This window comes from Phyllostomus discolor, chromosome 14, assembly GCF_004126475.2.
Source record: "Phyllostomus discolor isolate MPI-MPIP mPhyDis1 chromosome 14, mPhyDis1.pri.v3, whole genome shotgun sequence".
Lineage (NCBI taxonomy): Eukaryota > Metazoa > Chordata > Mammalia > Chiroptera > Phyllostomidae > Phyllostomus > Phyllostomus discolor.
The window spans coordinates 29,156,299-29,175,181 of NC_040916.2; the positions used below are offsets into that span (position 1 = coordinate 29,156,299).

At 57.0% G+C, this 18,883-nt stretch overlaps 2 protein-coding genes and 1 long non-coding RNA gene across 4 annotated transcripts; 2 read left to right on the forward strand and 1 right to left on the reverse strand.

Annotated features, from left to right (window-relative positions):
* Window positions 1-50: 50 nt before the first annotated feature.
* ARMH2 (armadillo like helical domain containing 2) lies at window positions 51-4,189 on the forward strand. Its single transcript, XM_028503476.2, has 2 exons — window positions 51-318; window positions 3,736-4,189. Exons 1-2 carry the CDS (start codon window positions 51-53, stop codon window positions 4,161-4,163), a joined length of 696 nt encoding a protein of 231 aa, XP_028359277.1. The 3' UTR covers window positions 4,164-4,189.
* Window positions 4,190-6,325: 2,136 nt separating this feature from the next.
* On the reverse strand, window positions 6,326-14,329 carry GMNN (geminin DNA replication inhibitor). Of its 2 annotated transcripts, none has more exons than XM_028503477.2 (7): window positions 14,125-14,329; window positions 12,600-12,657; window positions 10,664-10,741; window positions 9,412-9,550; window positions 8,343-8,425; window positions 7,743-7,853; window positions 6,326-6,730 (listed from the first exon to the last, which is right to left on the reverse strand). In XM_028503477.2, exons 2-7 carry the CDS (start codon window positions 12,648-12,650, stop codon window positions 6,581-6,583), a joined length of 612 nt encoding a protein of 203 aa, XP_028359278.1. In that variant the 5' UTR covers window positions 12,651-12,657; window positions 14,125-14,329; the 3' UTR covers window positions 6,326-6,580. The 2 variants fall into 2 exon arrangements, with proteins under 2 accessions (XP_028359278.1, XP_035871157.1); XM_036015264.1 differs by lacking the exon at window positions 14,125-14,329 and adding an exon at window positions 13,870-13,970.
* Window positions 14,330-14,332: 3 nt separating this feature from the next.
* Window positions 14,333-15,586, forward strand: LOC118498121. The gene is made up of 2 exons (XR_004900643.1): window positions 14,333-15,224; window positions 15,323-15,586. It is a non-coding gene; the product is annotated as an uncharacterized LOC118498121 (long non-coding RNA).
* Window positions 15,587-18,883: the final 3,297 nt, after the last annotated feature.

Genomic DNA, 18,883 nt, shown 5'->3' on the forward strand with positions numbered 1-18,883 from the left:
GTTCCCGCGGACCCGGGGTGCAGCGGGAGCCGCGCCGACCGGCCTGCACAATGGAGCAGGCCCAGGCGTCTCACGGGCAGTTTTTCGCTCAGATTCGCCAGTATTTTGCAGGGCTGTACCAGTGTCTGCAGAACTTCTGGAACACCAAGGTGAAGGCCCTCTTCGTGAAGAAGGAGAAGGAGGAACCCGTCCCCGCAGCGGAGAGTATTTTTCACAAAGAAAAGATGGTGCTGCTGGGCCAGGTGCTGAGGAACAAATCCCTGGCGGTGGAGAAAAGGGCCCAGGCCGCCTACCGCATCGGGCTGTTGGCCTTCACAGGTACTGGCCTCCCCAGCTGTTTCCTTTTCTTTCTTTTTAAATATTTTTATTGATTATGCTATTCCAATTTTCCCGATTTTTTTCTCCTCTAACCGCACCCCCCCCCCCGCCCTGCCCCTCCAATCCTCCAGCATTGCCCCCCTTAGTTCAGGTCCACAGGCTGTACAGACAAGTTCTTTGAGTTCTGTTTCCATTACCATTCTTTCTCTCTCCCCGCCTCCCAGCCGGCTGCTTCTCCCCCGTCCCTCCCCCCCATCCTCCCCCTCCCCCTCCCCACTGAACTCCCTCCGTGGGATCTCCATTTCTATTCTCCTTCTGGTGGTTTGCTTCGTTTTTGTTTCCGTTGTTTCTCTTTTCTTTTAGGTTCATTTGTTGATAGTTGCGAGTTTGTTGTCATTTTGCTGTTCATATTTTTTATCTTCTAAGTCCCTTTAACGTTTCATATAACAATGGTTTGGTGACGATGAACCCCTTTACTTGACCTTGTCTGGCAAGCACTTTATCTGCCCTTCCGTTCTAAATGACAGCTTTGCTGGATAGAGCAATCTTGGATGTAGGTCCTTGTCTTTCATGACTTGGAATATTTCTTTCCAGCCCCTTCTTGCCTGCAAGGTTTCTTTTAAGAAGTCAGCTGACAGTCTGATGGGAACTCCTTTGTAGGTAACTGTCCCCTTATCTCTTGCTGCTTTTAAGATTCTCTCTTTATATTTAATCTTGGGTAACTTAATGATGGTATGTCTTGGTGTGTTCCTCTTTGGGTCCAACTTCTTTGGGACTCTTGTGGCTTCCCGGACTTCCTGGAAGTCTATTTCCTTCACCAGATGGGGGAAGTTCTCCTTCATTATTTGTCCAAATAAGCTTTCAATCTCTTGGTCTTCCTCCTCTCTTTCTGGCACCCCTATGATTTGGATGTTAGAACGTTTCAGGTTGCCCCAGAGGTTTGTAAGAGTCTCTTCACTTTTTCAAATCCTTGCTTCTTCATTCTGTTCTGGATGGTTGTGTACTTTTTCCTTTTGTTCCAAATGGGTGCTCTGCGCCCTGGTGTCCTTGCTGTCGCTGTTGGTTCCCTGAACATTCTGCTTTACTTCACCTTGGGTGTCCTTCCTTTGTTTTTCACTTTTCGACCCAGCTCAGTCAGACCTGGGAGCGCTTGGATTACCAGGGCTTTAAACCCTCCACCAGCGAGGCTGGCGATCCCCTCCGCACTTAGCTCTCTTCCTGGGGCTCTACCCTGTACTCGAACTGGGGCCAGATTTCTTCCTCTCGGGGCAGCTGATGGTCGGGAGGGGGCGGGGTGTTGGGCGCTCACCTGGGCGGGGCCACGCTCCCAGCAGCCGCGGCTCCGCCCCCGGGGGGCGGGGCCAGAGAGGGAGCAGTGCGGCTGCCGGCTCGTCTCCAGCGCGCTTTCCGGTGGACCCTTTTGTGAGACCGGGAGCTTCTCCTATGGCCACACCCACCGTGGACCCCCGCCAGTCAGCCCCTCCCTCGCAGCCCCCCAGCTCCACAGCCAGCCCGCCCCCAAGGTAAGCCTGGTCGCAGCGGTTTTTCCGAGTCTGCCCACGTGGTCGGCCACTCTGCGGGTCTGGTAGTCCTGGCTGATTTTTTCTTTAACTCGTTGGTTGTCGGAGTCCCATGCAGTTTGATTTCCTGGCGCTTTTGGTGGTTTATTGATTTCAGATTGGTTGTTACCCTCTTTTTGGCTGTGCAAGGATGTGAGGGGTCTCTACCTACGCCTCCATCTTGGCCCGAACCTCCCCAGCTTTCGTTTATGACACTAAGTGAGCCGTCTTCGCAGTTCTCGCCTTGAAATTCCGATAGCTCTTCCTTTGCTAAGTTATTAGCATTTTTGTCTTTGCACCACAGAAGACATTACTAATTATTTTCTCCTCGGCGATCTGTTTTTTAAGTGTGTCCATCAAATACGTGATTCGTTGTTCCCTGCTTCTACTCATCAAAAATATACGAACTAAAAGTGACTGTCAAAGTTCTTATTATAAAAAACATCAAGGATCTACACTGAGTCAGTAGAATTCCAACCTGCTGAGTCACACACTTCGTGTTTTTATCTTGTGAAAAGGCCATTGCACAGGAAATAGCTGAGAAAAACAAACAAGAACGTGCTGCTCCTAAAGCACCTGCTGGGCGGCCGGCGGGGTGCACCCGCGGGAAGCAGGGGTTACCGACCGCTTGGCCAGAGCACTCAGTGGCAAACCATTCAGACACGCAGCGGTCTGACGGTTAAGTCCAAACTCGCTCCTTTTTTCTTTGTAATAAATTTCAGGATTTGCTGTGACATGTTATTGATTGATAGTCCTCAACGATGCATCTCCTTATTAGAAGCCCTTTTTTCCCCACATTTTTTAATTCTTGTTCACATTTGTCTACATCCCCCCACACACACACACACCACTCCTCCTCCTTAGAAGTTCTGGCTGGTAGCTCTAACTGTTCATACTTTTTTCATGGGAAAATGAGTTACTTAGATGTAGCTTGAGAGACTCAATCTTTCAAAGAACACGTCCGTGACAGGAAACATTCACTGTTTGCCAGGGTTGGGGGCCACAGGAAGGGGAGAGGCTGGGCAACCGAGACCCCGCCGCACGCCAGGCCGGGCCCCTCACACAGCTGCGTCCCCCGCTGCAGGAAGAGCCGCTTGTAAAAGTACCAGAGCCCTTTGACTTGATGTGGCTCAGCCCCAGCTGTGCCGGCGGGGAGCCGGGGAAAGGCTTGTGCCGCGGCCTCAGCTAAGGCTTTAACGTTGACTAGAACATTCTTGGGACCCGAGAGAAACGTGAGCCCGGTGGAAACTCCAGGGCTGGACTGCAGCCAGTGACGCCGGCTGCCCCACCGTCCAGCAGTCCCTGCGATGCCTTCACGGCTCCTGCCTTCTCGGAACTTGGGGTTTGGATGGGACAGTCGGGGGTCAGTCAGGAATACAGATGAGAACAGTGGAGCCCAGGACCTGGTGGGGTTCAGCGAGCAAAGCAGGGAAAAGCTCCGGGGCACGTGGGCCCCACCCTGCGGGAACTGGGCTGAGACACGGGTTAGGAGGTCGGGAGAGGAGGGCAGAGCTCGGGAGCCACCTCTCCGGCCCCCGGACCCGGCGCTGCGGCTTAGCCATCCGGCTCTCCTGTGGCTGCTCCAGCACACTGGTGTTTCGTCAAGTCCGACAGGCGGAGGGCGAGGAGTGACAGAGGACGAGGGAGACTCACCGGGTGATCACGGGCTTCCTAGGGCACCCAACCAAAGGGACCTCCTCCCAGAGCCTCTCACATCACTCCTGGTCGCCACCCACGTTCCCAGGCACCCCAGGGTCCGTCCGCACGCAGCAACCGGAACAGGAGCCCCTGAGCTCGCCTGTCCCTGGCCGCCGGGGACCCCAGGTCCCGTCTGGAAACACAAGCGCTTGCCTTGCAGGGGGCCCGACGTCGGGGACCTTCGCGGCCGAACACATGAGGGACGTGGCCTTCCTGCTGCAGAATCACCAGCTGGCCCCGAAGACCAGGATCCTGCTGCTGCAGAGCGTGGCGTGCTGGTGCTACCTGGACCCCGCCAGCCAGCGCCAGGCCCAGCTTCTGAGGTTCATCCCCATCCTCGCTGCGTTTTTCGATGACCCGGTGGAGTCGGCCTCCAAGAGCGAGACCAACAGCCACCTCCTGGTGAAGTTCTGGACGTGCTACGTCCTCTCTGTCATGACATGCAACAACTCGGACTTCATGGAGGAGCTGAAGGAGCACGCGGCCCTGCGGAGGCACCTGCAGCTGCTGGCCGGCGAGAACTGGGGCGGGTGGCCGGAGAACTTCGCGCAGGTGCTGTATTTCCTGGTCGGCTTCCACAGGGGCTGACCTCCCCGCGCCCGGCGCCCAGGGTGGCCCTGCAGAACGGAAATACACGGCAGAGGCCGACCGAGTCTTCCTGCGTGCTTTTCTTTTAGGTGGTTGACACCCCCAGGTCAGCTCCCAGTCTGCAAGAACCAGACTTGGGGCACGCACCGCCGTTTAAAAACGACCTCAGGAAGGCCAGGTTCCTGAAACGGGAAGTCACAGGAGGGCGTGAGGGGCACTGGCAGGACTTGTGGGGCATCACATGACTTCACGCCAAGGCACCCAGACGTGCCGAACCCTAACCCGCCCCACAGCCCGCCTCGGAGGCCCTGTGGGCCGCACCTGCGTCCCGTCGGCCTGGTTTCAGGGGCCGCCCCCAGCGGCCCTGTCTGGGGCCGCGGTGGTTCCCTGGCTCCCAGAACGTGACCTTCTTCCAGGTCGGACCCACATTCTGACAGCCGATACCTAATTGACAATCAGATGCGTCGTCTCAAGGCCATGCCTCCGAGCTCTCTGAGTCAACTCGGGCTACAGTTCCCAGTGCAGGAACCTTAGCACCCGCACAACCCCCAGGCTCCCTCTTGAAATTTGCCCCAACACCCCCCCACTCCCCCGCCCGCCCCCCACACAAGATCCCCAGGCAATCACTCCGCTTTGTCGAAGGGCTTTGGAGCTCACCACCGTCGCATTTAAACACAAGCGCACGGGAGGGTCTCCAACCTGGTTTCTCTCACTCGGCGCCTCTGACCTCTTTCCAGACCCCACTCACGGGCCGCTCCCTTCTGTGGCTGAGCCGCACTCCGCTGTGTGGACGCCGCGTTCCGCTGACCCGTCCACTCCCTTGCAGATGGACACTTGGGTGGCTACACGCACAACGGGGCCCCTGCGGACTGGTCTTCACCTGGACGTTCGCTTTGCTGTCTCTCCGGTGGACACTGGGACTGTCCTATTTGAGGAGTTGGCCAAATCCCAGGTCACGGAGAGGGGTTCCCCCTTATCTCTTCTTCTGAAAGATTGATAGTGCTAATTCGTGAATTTTAAAATCTTTTCCTCTCTGCCACCAAATCGTGGCAACCTGTCTTTTGCATTTCCCAGAAACATTTCCTGTTCGCCAAGCCGCCCTCTTCCACGCAGCTCTCCCCCCTCCTCCCGGCTCCGACGGCCTCTCGGCTCGTTTCCCGCCCCCTCGACACACGTGTAATTCTTCAAGGCACTTTTTACTGTTAAACAAAAACAAAACACTGACTCTTCAATTCTGTCTCCAGGCTGGTACCCCCGCCCCCACCAACACCTAAACAGAGACCCGCACCGTCTAATCCAGCGGCTGCTACCCTCACCGGGCTGTTTATAAATAGAAACCAGCGTCTCGGTTCTTCATTCCCAGCCACGTTCCCATGCTCCGCGGCCACATACGGCTGAGTGGCTGTCATACTGGACCCCACAGCTATTCGCGACAGAATCTGTTATAGGATGTTCTTGCTATAGATTAATGACAGCTTCCACTTTCTAAAACTTCATTCAGGCACCCGAGTAAAATAAGAGGGAGGCGTTACCTCAATATTGGAAATAAGAAAACAAATCTGTAAGGACTAATAACCTGCCTAAGGGAATCCTTTAACCTGGACCGTGCTCCTTGTGGCCCCTCCCTACCAGGGCCCTCGCATGCTCCTCACAGAACACGTGAGGTCCCAGGGCTGCGTACTCCACTGTCCTTTCTTTGGGAGGACTGAAGGGAACCCCCAGTTAATGTCACGCTGCTCTTAATTCTTGTTCCTCCTGTACATGTATGCTTTCTACTGTATCGAAGGGGCCACGAGTGGACAGAAGGCTCTGGAACCCTCAGCCCTTCCTGCGTCTCCACACTGAACTTCACTTGCCCCCCCATAAGCTTCCCAGGAGTCCGGCCGCCCTGGCCAGCGGGGCCTTTGCTTGCCACTCAGGTGCGTGTGCTCACCTCCGTCCTGACTCCTCGGGAGGGACACCCGGGAACCAACAGTCCCCAAGGCGAGTCTGGGGTAACGACCAGGCTCGGGAGTGACCCCTCAACTGTTTCAGTCTAAAAGGGACAGATGCCAATTCATTCTCTCCTCGTCTCCTCCAAAACAACAGGAACAGAAAGAAAACCATAAAACCACATAGACAGATTTTACTTAGATGTCATTTTTCCAAAAAGCACGCAGTGCTCAAAAGGACACTGAAGTTTATTTATCACACACACAGGTAGTGTCTGACATCAAGAAAACGTTATGTACATGAAATGCCACAGAATAAAAATACATAGTATTTGTACTTTGATACCACATTAGGGTCCGGGATTCAAACGAGGAAGTTTGATCTCAAGCCTGCAGTACGCAGGCATTTGCGCTGCTACAAAGAAGGGCAGTGGAGGTGAACTTGAACTTGGCTGGCGTGTTTCTCATGTCGAATGCTCCCGACCCTCACGCACAGGGCGGCTCCGCGTCTGGGAAGGGAGACACGGCTTCCGCGGCGCAGCCCTCGGCCCCTGAGTCCTCGCCAGCCTCCCCTTCGGAGTCGGAGTCCAGACTCTCCGGTGACCCAGAGTCAGCCAGGCGATTGCTGTTCAGTCTCTTAAAGAGTAAACCGAAAGTTTATCGTAACGACCTCCAAACCCGAGTCCCTCATCACTACGCTAAAACTACTGACCTCAAAGCCCTAATGAGGCTCTCACGACATCTCTCGAGCGAGGGCCCTGAAAACCCAGGTTCTGTCCGAGTCCCCACCACGCAGGCAGGTCGTGTTTCAGCAAAGTCACGCGGCTCACCGGCTGCTGGGCCTTTAAGGCACTGACACGCTCGCACACGGAGCCAGCAAGCGCTTCCCTCGCTGCCCACGGCGTGGGGCCAGCCGCCCGCGCTGCCGACCACCGTGGACAACCCTCCCGGGCACGTGAGGCGCTGCCACACGTTTGCAGATGCAAACCTCAGACGCCCGAGTCCGCCACGGCCTGAACGGGGAAGCACCCCAGTGCTCGGTTTCATTTGGAAGTCATCCGTCAGCAAGGTGCTTTTTCTTGCAAACACGAGTAAGTTTAAGACTGATTTCTTAGGTGAAGGCTGGTAAAGTAACAATCATGAGACTAATTCTTACAAACAAATCAGCCTTTCCTGAATTTTAAAGGAAGTCAGGTGAGACCACCAAACTTATGTAGTGTACCAATGAACAGTTTTATAAAAAACAGTAATGTCACACTGGCATTAAATTAAAAACAGTCTAAAAATCTGTGCACTATCAAATACAATACTTTCCCACAACCTCTCGGACACAGGTAACTCCTGGTATATCCCCGTAAGAGCACCGATGTTCTCCTGCTTCACGATACTCAACAACGCCTCGCCGCTCCTGGCCGCCACTGTGGGTGCGGACACCCCCCTCGGCAGGCACCCCCTCTGGCTCCCTACTCCCCTCGCACACCCACGCGGCAGGCCCTAGCGCTCCCGTTGCGAGACGAGGGGGAAGCCCCAACAGGATGCACCGCCCGCTTCACGAAACAGACTAGCGGGCCAGGCGGGGAGTGCACGCCGGGCGGGGCCGCCACACTCGGGCTCACAGGAGGGGCGGGGCCGGGGCGGAGGCACCCACCTCCAGCAGCTCCGCCATGTACTGCACGTGCTCCGCCACCTCCGCCAGGTCCCGGTTCTCCTTCCTCAGGCGGGCGATCTCCTGGTCCTTCCGCTCGATCTCTCTGTGAAGCTGCAGGGCGCAAACAGGCTGAGTGCTCCGCAGAGCTCCGCGCTGCGACCCCGACGCCGCCCTCCCGGGGGGCAGCCGACGGCCACGCGGGCAGAGCCCTGACACAGGCGCTGCCCTTGGCTCTCGCCCCACAGGCTCCGTTTCGTGTGACAGCCCTGGAGCCGCCGGTCGCCCGGCTAACGCGACTCTTCCCAGGCCGGAATGAAGCCAGTTTGCACTGCTCCACCCGAACAGACCAGGCAGCACACGGAACACGGAAATGGAAAACTGCGCCCCGGCCGATGCGGCCCGGTGGGTCGGGGCATCGCTCCATAGACCGGAAGGTCGCGGGTTGGATCCCCGGTCAGGGCACGTGCATGTGAAAGGCAACCTTTCTCTCTCACACCCGGGTTTGTCTCCCTCCCTCCCTCCCTCCCCCTCTCTCTAAACTCAATACGCACTGTCGAGTGGGGGTTAAAAAAAACGGCACAAATTCTATTCGGTGCTTACTTTCTCGTTCTCCTGCAGTGCTTCATGGAGAGCGTTTCTCCGTCGCTCTGCCATTTCCTTCCAGTACTCAGAGGAGGGGTTTTCTGAAATAAACCGGCGTTTTACACGTGACTTTGAAAACCACCACCGCTCCATGCGGCTGTAACAACCCCAGAACGTTTTCTAGTTAAGAAACAATTTACAATCTTAGGAACACCCATTTTTATAAACGTAGAGTTAGAAAACTGGGTCCGCTCTTTCCTATTTTCATTTCCCCCACATTTTAAGGATCTCCAGACAGCCCGCCGAGGGCCTGTAGTTCGAGTCCCGTGTCCCGGTGACACGGACTGATCGCTGTCACCAGTGCGGCTGCTGTAGTGGCCCCGCGACACGGAGCGGAGCTGCCCGTCTCCGCGTGTGGTGACCCGAGGGGCCGTGCCACCGGCGCCAGCCGCGGCAGAGCCCAGTGAGGCCGCGAGCCCGGCGGTGCGTCCACAACACGCCGAAGAGCTTCCCGGCGTGTGCGCAGCCCCTGCCCTGCCTCTGCCGCTGCCCCTGCGCAGTCAGCCCCGCGGACCTTGCTCCTCCGGGTCCCCCAGGCAGGTCGGAGAGAGCCCGGGGACGCTGCGGCCTTGCGGACGCCAGCCCACTTCGCCGCGTCTCCACTCTTTTCACCAAGAGCAGCACCCATGGCCTTCCGGAACGTTCGGACCCATCACCCGCTTCCCCTCTGGTGTCTGCCACACCCCAGGCCCCGCCTCCTGCAGCTCCCCCCCCCCCCCCCGCCTCAGCCCACCGGCCCCTCCTCCCTACTCTCCCCGGCGTTCGACTTCCCTCCTTCAAGTTCACTCTCCAGACACTTTTTTTCCCCCTGAAAAGACTCGTATCCAAGGTGCCACATCAATCACGATCCTTCTCTCTTACCTCTCATCCACATTTGGATCTTAGGAAAAAGTAAGACTTGCTCAAATTCAGTGTTTGCGTATTTACAACCAGAAGAAACAGTACCAAAGCATTCCAGTAACCGTGCCCGCAGCTGCACAGGCTGTGGGCAGAATTCCTGATGGCGTAACAACTGCTTCTCTCGTACCTGTGACCATAAGGTCAAACGCTGCCCGGGCGACCCCTCCAGCGGCGCTGGGCTCTGCGACCGCAGCAGCCCCAGGGCTGGGCTTCCTGGATGCCGGCTGGCCGTCCCCGTGTTTCGCTCTGGACGAGCCCTTAACCAGCTGCAACGGAGACACACATGTCAGTCTCGTTTACTCCAACCTAACGCACGAGGTCGCTGGGGGGACCTGGGAGCAGAGCAGGCACGGCTCCTGAAGGCCGTGTGCTCGGGAGAAGGGAGAACCGCGGGAGGGAGGGAGGGAGGGAGGCATCGCTGGAGTCCAGGGACAAGAGGAAAAAGTGAGGAGGAGGGGGAGCAGCCATTGGTTAAGAGCAGAAAGTAAGAATATCAGAAGAAAAAAGTCAAAGATGGTGTAGAGGGCAAATATAACTATGCAGAAATTTTTAAAAGAACATACAATCACTGTTTAATAAATTTGTTAGGAAATAAAAAAGATAGCTGGGTGGTTTTGCCATTTGCGTATGAAAAATGGAGCATTCATCTATCTGTGTCCCGCTGACATCTTCGGATTTTCCTTCGTAAAAAATCATAATTTAGCCCTGGCTGGCATAGCTCAGTGGATTGAGCGCGGGCTGCAAAGTGTCGCAGGTTCGATTCCCAGCCAGGGCACATTCCTGGGTTGCAGGCCATAACCCCCAGCAACCGCACATTGATGCTTCTCTCTCTCTTTCTCCCTCCCTCCCCTCTCTAAAAAATAAATTTTAAAATCTTAAAAACAAAAAAGTACCTGTATCAAAATACATTTGTCATTTTTTTAAAAAATCACAATTTAAAACTCTACCAAAATGTGTAGGTGTATTTCATAAGTCTCATTTGCAGCAACTGTTTTGATTCAGACTCAGGTGTAAGGCTTCACTGAAATCGTTTTTATTACCGAAATAATTCGGCACCACGGAAAGGCAGGATTTCCCATCCGCCAAAGCCTAGACACGTTCGTCCGTGGTTTCGCCACTTACACCCAGAGGTTAATGGAGGAACCCACCTTTCCGTTCTCACAACGCCCAAACACGCCTCCCGCAGGCTAATTCACGTGTCACGGCACCTCAGTTCTACCGACATTACGTTCCACTGCACCGAATGTGAACTTCCCCGGTGAACAGTTAAAGCCACAGCCCCTCCGGCGGGGAAGACGCAGTGATCGTTCTTCCGTCACTTCCCAGCGTCAGCGACCCAGGGTCCCGGACAAGGGGGCTCGCCCAGAGCTCCCGCGTACCTGGTTCTCCCGTCCCACCAGGGGCCCGGCGGTGGAGGGCTGGATCATCTTCAGGGTCCTCCTCGGGACGGGGCTGCTCTGCAAGTGGAGAGAAGTCGTGCCTGGTCACTGAGTGCCGCGTGGGCACTCGGCCCTGCTCCGTGCAGCGGGAGAGGACACCGAGACCTCCGACACGGGGCGGGCAGAGCGGGTCCACAGCCATGAGTGCCGGAAACACAGTGCGTCTTGTATCATAGCTTACCAATTACTCCTGGGTTGTACCTTACTGATTATTGCATTGTTTTCCACACAGACAACTGTAAACCTGCTTCTGCCCACCCTGTATCTGGTCAGCTATATAATTTTATACGCCTGCGTGTAAACAAGACATCGGTTTAACCAACTGAACACACTTATTTCCCTGAAATTATAATACAAACTAAATAAAATTATAATAAAGCTAGAAGAAATTCTAAGAGTGCATCATATCACCCAAACTTGACACATGTGTGGTAAAACCAGACAAAGCAGGTAAACTGGGGGGGGGGGGGTAAATTATTCACACTGCAAAGCACTTCCTCCCCTAATCATCAGGACCGCTGCCTAACGCATTCCCCTGTGTCACCGAAGGAACGCAGCAGCCTGAGAACACGCCTCACACAAAGCCAGGGACAGCCCCCCCCCCCCCCCGCCGCCCCCCACTGCAGCAGCAGTCTGGCGGGAGGCCCGCTCGCTAGGGGGCAGCCAGCGCTGCGGGCGGTGGAGGCACACCGAATGCTGCAGGGGCCCATGCCGCTGTTTGGGGAAAAGACAGCCCCCCTTGCAGTATGCAAATGCCCCCCTGCCTATTTCCCGCTCAGAAAGCTCTCTCTAGTTTTGCCAAAAGTCATTAGCTTTCCTGCCACCACGGGACAGCAAACACCGCCGGGCCCTCCGACAAGGTCAGCGGGAGCGGGACACCGGAGCCGCGTGAGAAAGCGGCTGGCTGCCCATGGCCCCTCGCGAGCCGGGGCGGCCTTCCCACGGTCAGGTTTCTCCTGCTGCCGCTGATCTCACTGTTTAATTGAAGAACAAAGGCCAGCTACCGTGAGAACAAACCCCACCCCCGCACCTCAGAGGGAACCTGGCTTAGCCCACAGTCTCCGCACAGGTGGGAACAAACACAACGCTGGAACCTTCCTCAGAGAAGACGGTTTCCAAGATTTAACTTTTGTAATGCCAGCTTTATAGCCCCTCCCCCCGAGTGTAATCCTGCTGTTATCACTCTCTTTATGCAGATGGTGCACGGGAATCAGAGTCATCGCAACCAGAAAGGTCCTTCTACATGATTGATGGGCCTTCATCTTTTTTAGAAAACAATCTGAGATTCTGCGAACCTTTCTTAAGAAAGCACCCAGGGGCACACTCACCCCGAGTTTGGCACACAGGGAGTCAGCAGGGAATCCGTGAGCAGGATGAGGAAAGGAATGACCGGTACCATCCTGTTTACAGAAAGCCCCGCAGAGTTGAGTGCACTGACAAGCACCGGCACAGACAAGGTCGGCAGGGTCTCGGGGTTCAGGACACAAAAATCAGTTGGGCTTCTACCCGGGACAGTTAGCACAGTGACAGTGTGGAAGCCACTCCCCCCACAGTCGCATTGAAAAGAAAACATTTTAGGGGGAAGATTAGCAGAGGAAGTGTGAAGCCCAACACTCCGAAAACTACACCACGTGGCTGAAAGGAACTGAAGAGCGGAATAAATGGGAAGACAGCCCGTGCCCGTGCATCAGGAATGCTAACATTTATTTGACTGTAACCAATTTTTTAATGGTTCTCTACTGTTACTTTCTTCTGGCCAAAAATTAAGTGACTTAAAACTGGCAGAAACTACAGCCAGGTTAAAGTGGGCTAAATCACATTCAAACACTCATGGGCCTATGCTTCCCCCACAGAGGAACGTGACCCTGCCACATACCTTCACGCGCCCGTGGGTCCCTTCTTGCTTCTGCTTCATGGCGGGATGCATGGTGCACCTGGGGACACAAAAGCAGAATGTGGTCTGTGCCTGGAGGCGGAGCTTAGACCTTCACCTGTGCTGGTGGAACCACATTTCTCGGCCTCACCAACCACTGAAGTGACAGAAGTCAGTAGTGACCCTTGATGTCTGCATTTTACACAAGCACGCACACAATAACTCTGGTTGGAAAACTGTGTATGTTCTAAACAAATGCACAAAGCCTTCTTGTGTCCGGGGCGGAACCCGGGGCTCTCAAAGAGCGGGGAAATGTCCCAGGACAGGAGAAGCTCAGACAGCTGGGGACGCCCAAATCAGTCCCAGAGGACAGCACCCCAACTGCGCCCTTTCCTGTGTGTGACCAGCTCGGCTCTGGCAGTCACTTGTTAGCGGCTCAGCGTGCATGCTTTTGCATCTGTAGGAGACACCCCCAGGAGCTGGGAAGAGAGGGTTAGGGCAGATAAAGGGACAGGTAATGAGGTTACTCACACCACTGAGCCCACCCACTGAAACCTGACCCATGACCCCCAGGCTCGGAGAGGGGGGTCTCCGCATGATCTTCCTCCAGTGCAGACTCCCCGCACGGGGGCTTTCAGACTTGGACTGTGACCCACCGCGTGCACACTTTACCGTGCGCCCTGGCACACAGACGCAAACTACAAAGTTCAGGAGATGCACCCGATTTTCTGTGCTGTTTCGTGTGAAGCAAATGCCGGTCGGCACCCACTAGGTTGAGCCAAGGTGACGTGTTCCAAACTGCGGGTGGCGCGGCCCGGGACCCCACACCCATCCGGTGGATCACCAACAGTTTGGAAAAAATAACTGATCAGAATGAAAATGAAAAGACGAGAAAACGTCGGAGTGCAGGGATGCGAGGACCTGGTTCTGCCTAGTGAATCTTCCCAAGCAGCCGGAGGCCGGCGTCTTGAACTGCGATGTGCGTGCGCTTGCGCCCGTGTCCCATTACAAACGCTGAAAGCCGCCGATCAGGTAAGTTCAAGCCTCCACATGTCTGTCGCACTCCCGTCTGCAGCCTGGCGCCCCACTTGACTCCCCCGTTCTTTCCGACTAGATTAAGGATGCCAGCACAGGCCTGGGTCCACAGGAAGTGCTGACACACAGGGAACCGGTGTCCCCAACACCAGTGCCGCTATTTAACCGGGGACCAGGACTGCGCGACCTTCCCCTGGAGCCCAACGTGCGCCCCACCCCCGCCCCCGCCCCCGCCCACCGCCAGTCGCTAGTCCAGAGGGTGGGCGTTCCGTCCCGCCTCCCGACAGTCAGGCGCGGGGCAGAGTCCGGCACCACGCCGGCCACCAGGCCTCCGGTCCCCGACCCTCCGGGGTCGCTGGGCTCCCCCTGCGGGCGCCAGCCAATGGGGAGCGCGGATAAGGAGCGCGCCAAAATCGGCCCAGCCAATGGGGCAGCCCCGTGCCCTACCGAACGCCCCGCCCGGCTCCAGCCACAGTTCCTGAATCCCACTTACCGCTGCTCCGCGGAGTCCCGGGAGGGCCGAAGCCGGCGGGCGGGAACGCGAGAGGGAGGCAGCCACCACCCTCGCTCGCTGAAGGGAGCCGCTCAGTCCCGGCCGCGGCGCCAAGCGCAACGCCCCCAGCCAAACAGCACCCTTCCCCGCCGCAGCCGAGCAGACGCCGCGCGCGCGCGGCTGCAAAACCTGGCTTAATCGGCGCGCCCGCCCCTGCGGTCACGTGACCCTCCCGAGGGGTGGGGCCCGCCCAAGTCCCGCCAATCGCCGCCCGCCTCGGCCCCGCCTCGGCCCGCCCCTGCCTGCGCCGGCGCGGTGGGCTCCGCGCGTCTCTGCGCGAGGAGGTCCGGGCGTTGTCCCGGGTCCCGACCTCGGACCGCTCGCGGGACGGCCCTGCGGAGCAGTCGGAGCCGCTTCCGCCCGCCGCGGACCCCGGCGGGAGGGCGTGTCGCGTCCGCAGTGCGCGGCTCCTCGTGTCTGTGCGCAGCCTGGTTCCGCCGGCTCCCCGCCGTGGGCAGAGCCTTGACGTTCGGGCTTCTTGCATTTTGACCCTTAGGGGTCGGGAGGCGCTCGGGCACCACGTGGGCCCCAGGCGCTGGACACCCCTGCCCTGCAACTCGGGGCGACAAGACCTCAGCCCTGCGGCCGGCTTTTCTTGCCAGTCCGCCAGATCCTCCCATAGCCATCCTTGTGGACGTGGCGCAAGGGACCCACCGGCGTCCGTCACACCTACCGCAGGTGTCGGGGAAGCCTGCGCTCCGGTTTCCTGACTCCTCGTTCTCCCGCCACCCCGCGCCACTTTGAGCACGTGCTTTCCCCTCCTTGCCCGCGACCCTGGTGCTTGCCTGCCACCTCCCTCCCCGGCCCTCTTGGCAGCTGAAAATGTACAAAGCATAGTCGGACGGCTCTGGTTTTGTTTGAGGACATCTAAATTCATAAAGGACACAACAGAAAACCGAGTTTCCAGACTGAGAACGGTGACAAGTGTGAGCACCGTGTCCCTCGACTTTGAAACGCCAGCCAGTCCACATAGGGACTCTGACGGCCCATATCACCATCCAGCATGTAATGAAAAAGGTCACCAACAAGAGCCCAAATGGGTAAGCATATATCCGAGAGTACATAAAAAGTCACATTCAGGTCGTCTGCTCTAGGTAAAGTGTGAAGCAGAGTTCATAATGGTGCTACTTCTCTCCAGAACTAAAGCGCCAGGAAGGAATGTTGTCTTCCACGTGAAATCGGTGAGCAGGGCAGAGGGCAGAGTCGAAGGGTCACTATAGTTGACAACTGGCAGAGCTGGGAGGGAACTGGCGATTTTCCCCTCCTGCCCTGACACCTGAAACAGCAGCTTACCAAACAGTATCCCTGGCGCGCAGCTCCCGGGAGAATGTGTTACTGCCCACTAGGTGGCAATGCTGTCTGACCTAACTAACGCAGAACTTGAACTTGAAGATTCATCTAACAACTGGGTACACTGTGTTGTTGATTCTCTCACCTACTAGGCAGACTCGACTTTCATTAATGTGTGTCCAAAGTAGCATTCTTCAGACTTTCAGTAGCAGAGAAAAAGAGTCCCTGTTTCCCCGCACAAGCACTGACACCTGAATGATGAGGAGGAGAGGCCAGGCAGGCAGGTGGGGTGGGGTGGGGGGAAGAGCTCCAGGGCCAGGCAGCTGGCACAGCTTGGGGGGAGAGAGAGCATCTTCCTCCCACCTGCCCCCCCCCCAGGGGGGGCTGATGCCTGGCACACAGCAGAGTCAGGTTACACGGACCCTCGCTCACACAGCATGACCTCGAGCAGACCCCTGGCTCCGGGACAGGCGCCAACTCTGCAGCCCGCCTTCCCCTCCCCCGGCAGCCTCTGATCTTTCCACTGTCTCTGTGGTTTCGCCTTTCCCGGAATGTCACAGAATCGGAATTGCACAGTGTGCAGCCCTTTCAGACTGGCTTCTCTCATTTAGGGAAGTGCATTCGGGGTTCATTCCACGCCTTTTCACGGCTGGATGGCTCGTTTCTTTTCGGTGCTGAACAATGCCCCGTTGCCTGGATGGACCGCAGTGTCTTTGCAGTGCGTCATTTAACACACATGATTTTACGTAATCGTGACGTGACGCGCACAACAAAATGGCCAGAAAGTAAGTGCAGAAAGAGAGGATTTTTTGTCCCCAAACTTTGACCGTATACGAGTAAAATAAAATTATTTTAGAAGTACAGTACAAACAAGGGGGAAGTTCATGAGTCCTTTTGTATTGTGTGTAAACGATACAATTTAGGAAAAAAGAGAGAATTGCACCACTGATGTGGTCTGTTCTTGAGTCATTCTCCAGTTTTAAACAATGCAGTAAAAAAGAAGAAATGTCAACTGTAAAGTTTTTACTTGAATTCAGTGAATCTTCAGTGTGAGCTAAAATGTGTACTTGTGAAACACAACTGTCGCACTTAGCTCGTTCCCTGCTTTAAACTTTGAACAGACAGCGATTCCAAGGGGTCGCGCAGAGGGTGACGGGATGGAAACGGAGCTGGGGTCTGTCTCTCCCCCTGGGCCGCGCCATCTGCATCTCGGGTTTAAGAACGCAGGTACAGTCCTGCAGGGGCTGGAGACCGGGCGGAGGCCCCCCTGGGACCTCCGGGGACTCTGTGGGAAGCTGGGGCCACGGGTCGCCTGCGGGCTGGGGGAGTCCTCCGCGCATGCTCACGGCAAGCTCACGCGCCCAGGGGAACTCAGCGGTAGGTAGCGGCGGCAGCGGCGGCAGCGGCGGCCCCTAGAGCTGGCCGGCAAGTGCTGGTTTCCCTGAAGGGGCGCTTCAACTCGCGCTGCGGAGCGCTGCCCTGGTCCGGCATTCGGTGGTTAAAAGCAGGCCCACTGAGCGGTTTTGTTTTGCATAGTTGCAATCAACACACCCTCACCTGGCCCACCTGGTGGCCGCCGCCCCGTGCCCTTGACAGGCCTCCGCGGCAGGTCCCCTAGTAGCCCAAGAAAAGCCAGAGGAAGCAGAGGGAAAGCGAGCCTGCGGGAGGAGGGGCAGGGGCAAGGCCCCAGGGAGGTAAGGGAAGCAGGGTGCAGACTGCCAGGGAGACGTACGGGGGGTGGTGACCTGAAGCCGCGGGGCCCAGGACCAGCCCAGAAGTTGGGCTGGGCTGCCCCCCAGACACTCGGGCTCCTGGTCCTTGTGGACGGACAGCAGGCCTCAGGGGGCCGCGCTCTGCTGAGCTGCCTAAGCGTCTGCAGTCAGTGCGCCGGCCAGCACCGGCCCCTGCGGCCGTGCCCCTCCCTCCCAGGAGCACCCTACAGGGAGACCTCATGCACCCTCGCCCTTTCCCTGGCTCTTTCTGCCCTGGCCGGGCATCAAGCTGGCTTCTGGCAAAGGCACAAACCACCACCACTTTCCTGGAAGGTGTTGAGCTCGGGACCACGCCCCTCAGAAGGGCCTCTGGGCCACCGAGGGCGGGAGCTGAGGGGTGGCGCCCCTGTGCAGGGGGCTGGAGGGGTCCAAGGCCAGGACGCGGTGGAGGTCGGGGCCCACAGGGACCTCTTGCGGAAGCTCCCAGGCACTTACCTCTTCCGTGGCATCAGTGCACAGGGAGGCAGGTTGTTACTCTTCTCTAGATCCGGGGCTGGGAAACTTCCGTAAAGGGCCAGAGAGCCCCTGGTTGAGGCTTTCTCTGTTGCATATTGTTAGTTAGTTTTCACAACCCTTAAACATATAAAAACCCTCCTTAGCTCTCAGGCAGGACAAAACCAGGCCCTGGGCCGAATTTGGCCTGAGGACTATCTTTTGCCAACCTTTATTCCACATAGTTGACTTTTTTTAGAGAAAGAGAGAAAAAAAGAGAAAGAGAAAAACATCAATTTGCTGTTCCGTTTATTTTATGCACTCACTGGTTGGTTCCTGCATGTGCCCTGACCAGGGATTGAACCCTCACCCTTGGTGTATCATGATGGCACTCTAACCAGCTGAGCCACTGGCCAGGACTCGTAATTGACATTCTCAAACTGGAGAGAAGAAGGAGGACTCAATCTAAGTGACTTTCTACTGCGCCAAGAAGGGCCATTTTCTTGCAAGAGACTTGACAACGAACTTTGAAACGGGCACATAAAAGAATCATTTTCTCCCTTCCTGAGAGGAAAGAGAAGACAAGTGGGTTCTGTGGGCGAGCTACGCAGCTCGGGAAAGGGCCAAGGCTGTGCTCTCCTAAGGCAGGGAGAGCGAGGCAGGAGCTGGCACCTGGGAAGGTGCGGCTGGCTAGTTAGCAGGGCGGGGCGGGGCCCAGCTGCAGGCCGGTGGGGCCCAGGGCACAGTGAGAATTCGAGTCCCCGTGTGAAAAGTGATCAATACTCTCCGGAGGGTGACAGCAGAGCAGCAGAGCGGCAGAGGCCCTTCCAGGCCACCGCTCATGCCCCTGGGCCCCGCCTGCGGGACCGCCCCGCCCCCGCCCCAGCCCCGGCCCAGCCGGCTCTGCTCCTGCTCATCTCTCTGCTCCAGCACAGGAGACCCAGCCACAGAGCGGCTGGAAATCCAGCACCCCTTCGTTCGGAAGAGCCTCCCTCCCGGTAACTGCCGCTCTGCCGCAGGCCCGGTTTGCGCCCGGGCAGTCCCGGCAGCTGCAGTCAGGTGGGCCGGGCTGAAATTCCAGTGCCGCAGTCATCTCTTATTAACTCTGTGACTTTCCTAGGTGTCAGATGGCCATGACAGAGGGACAGTCACGGGGTCTCGGAGAGGGCCGTGCCAAGGGCCTCGCTCACTGCCTCGGCCGCAGC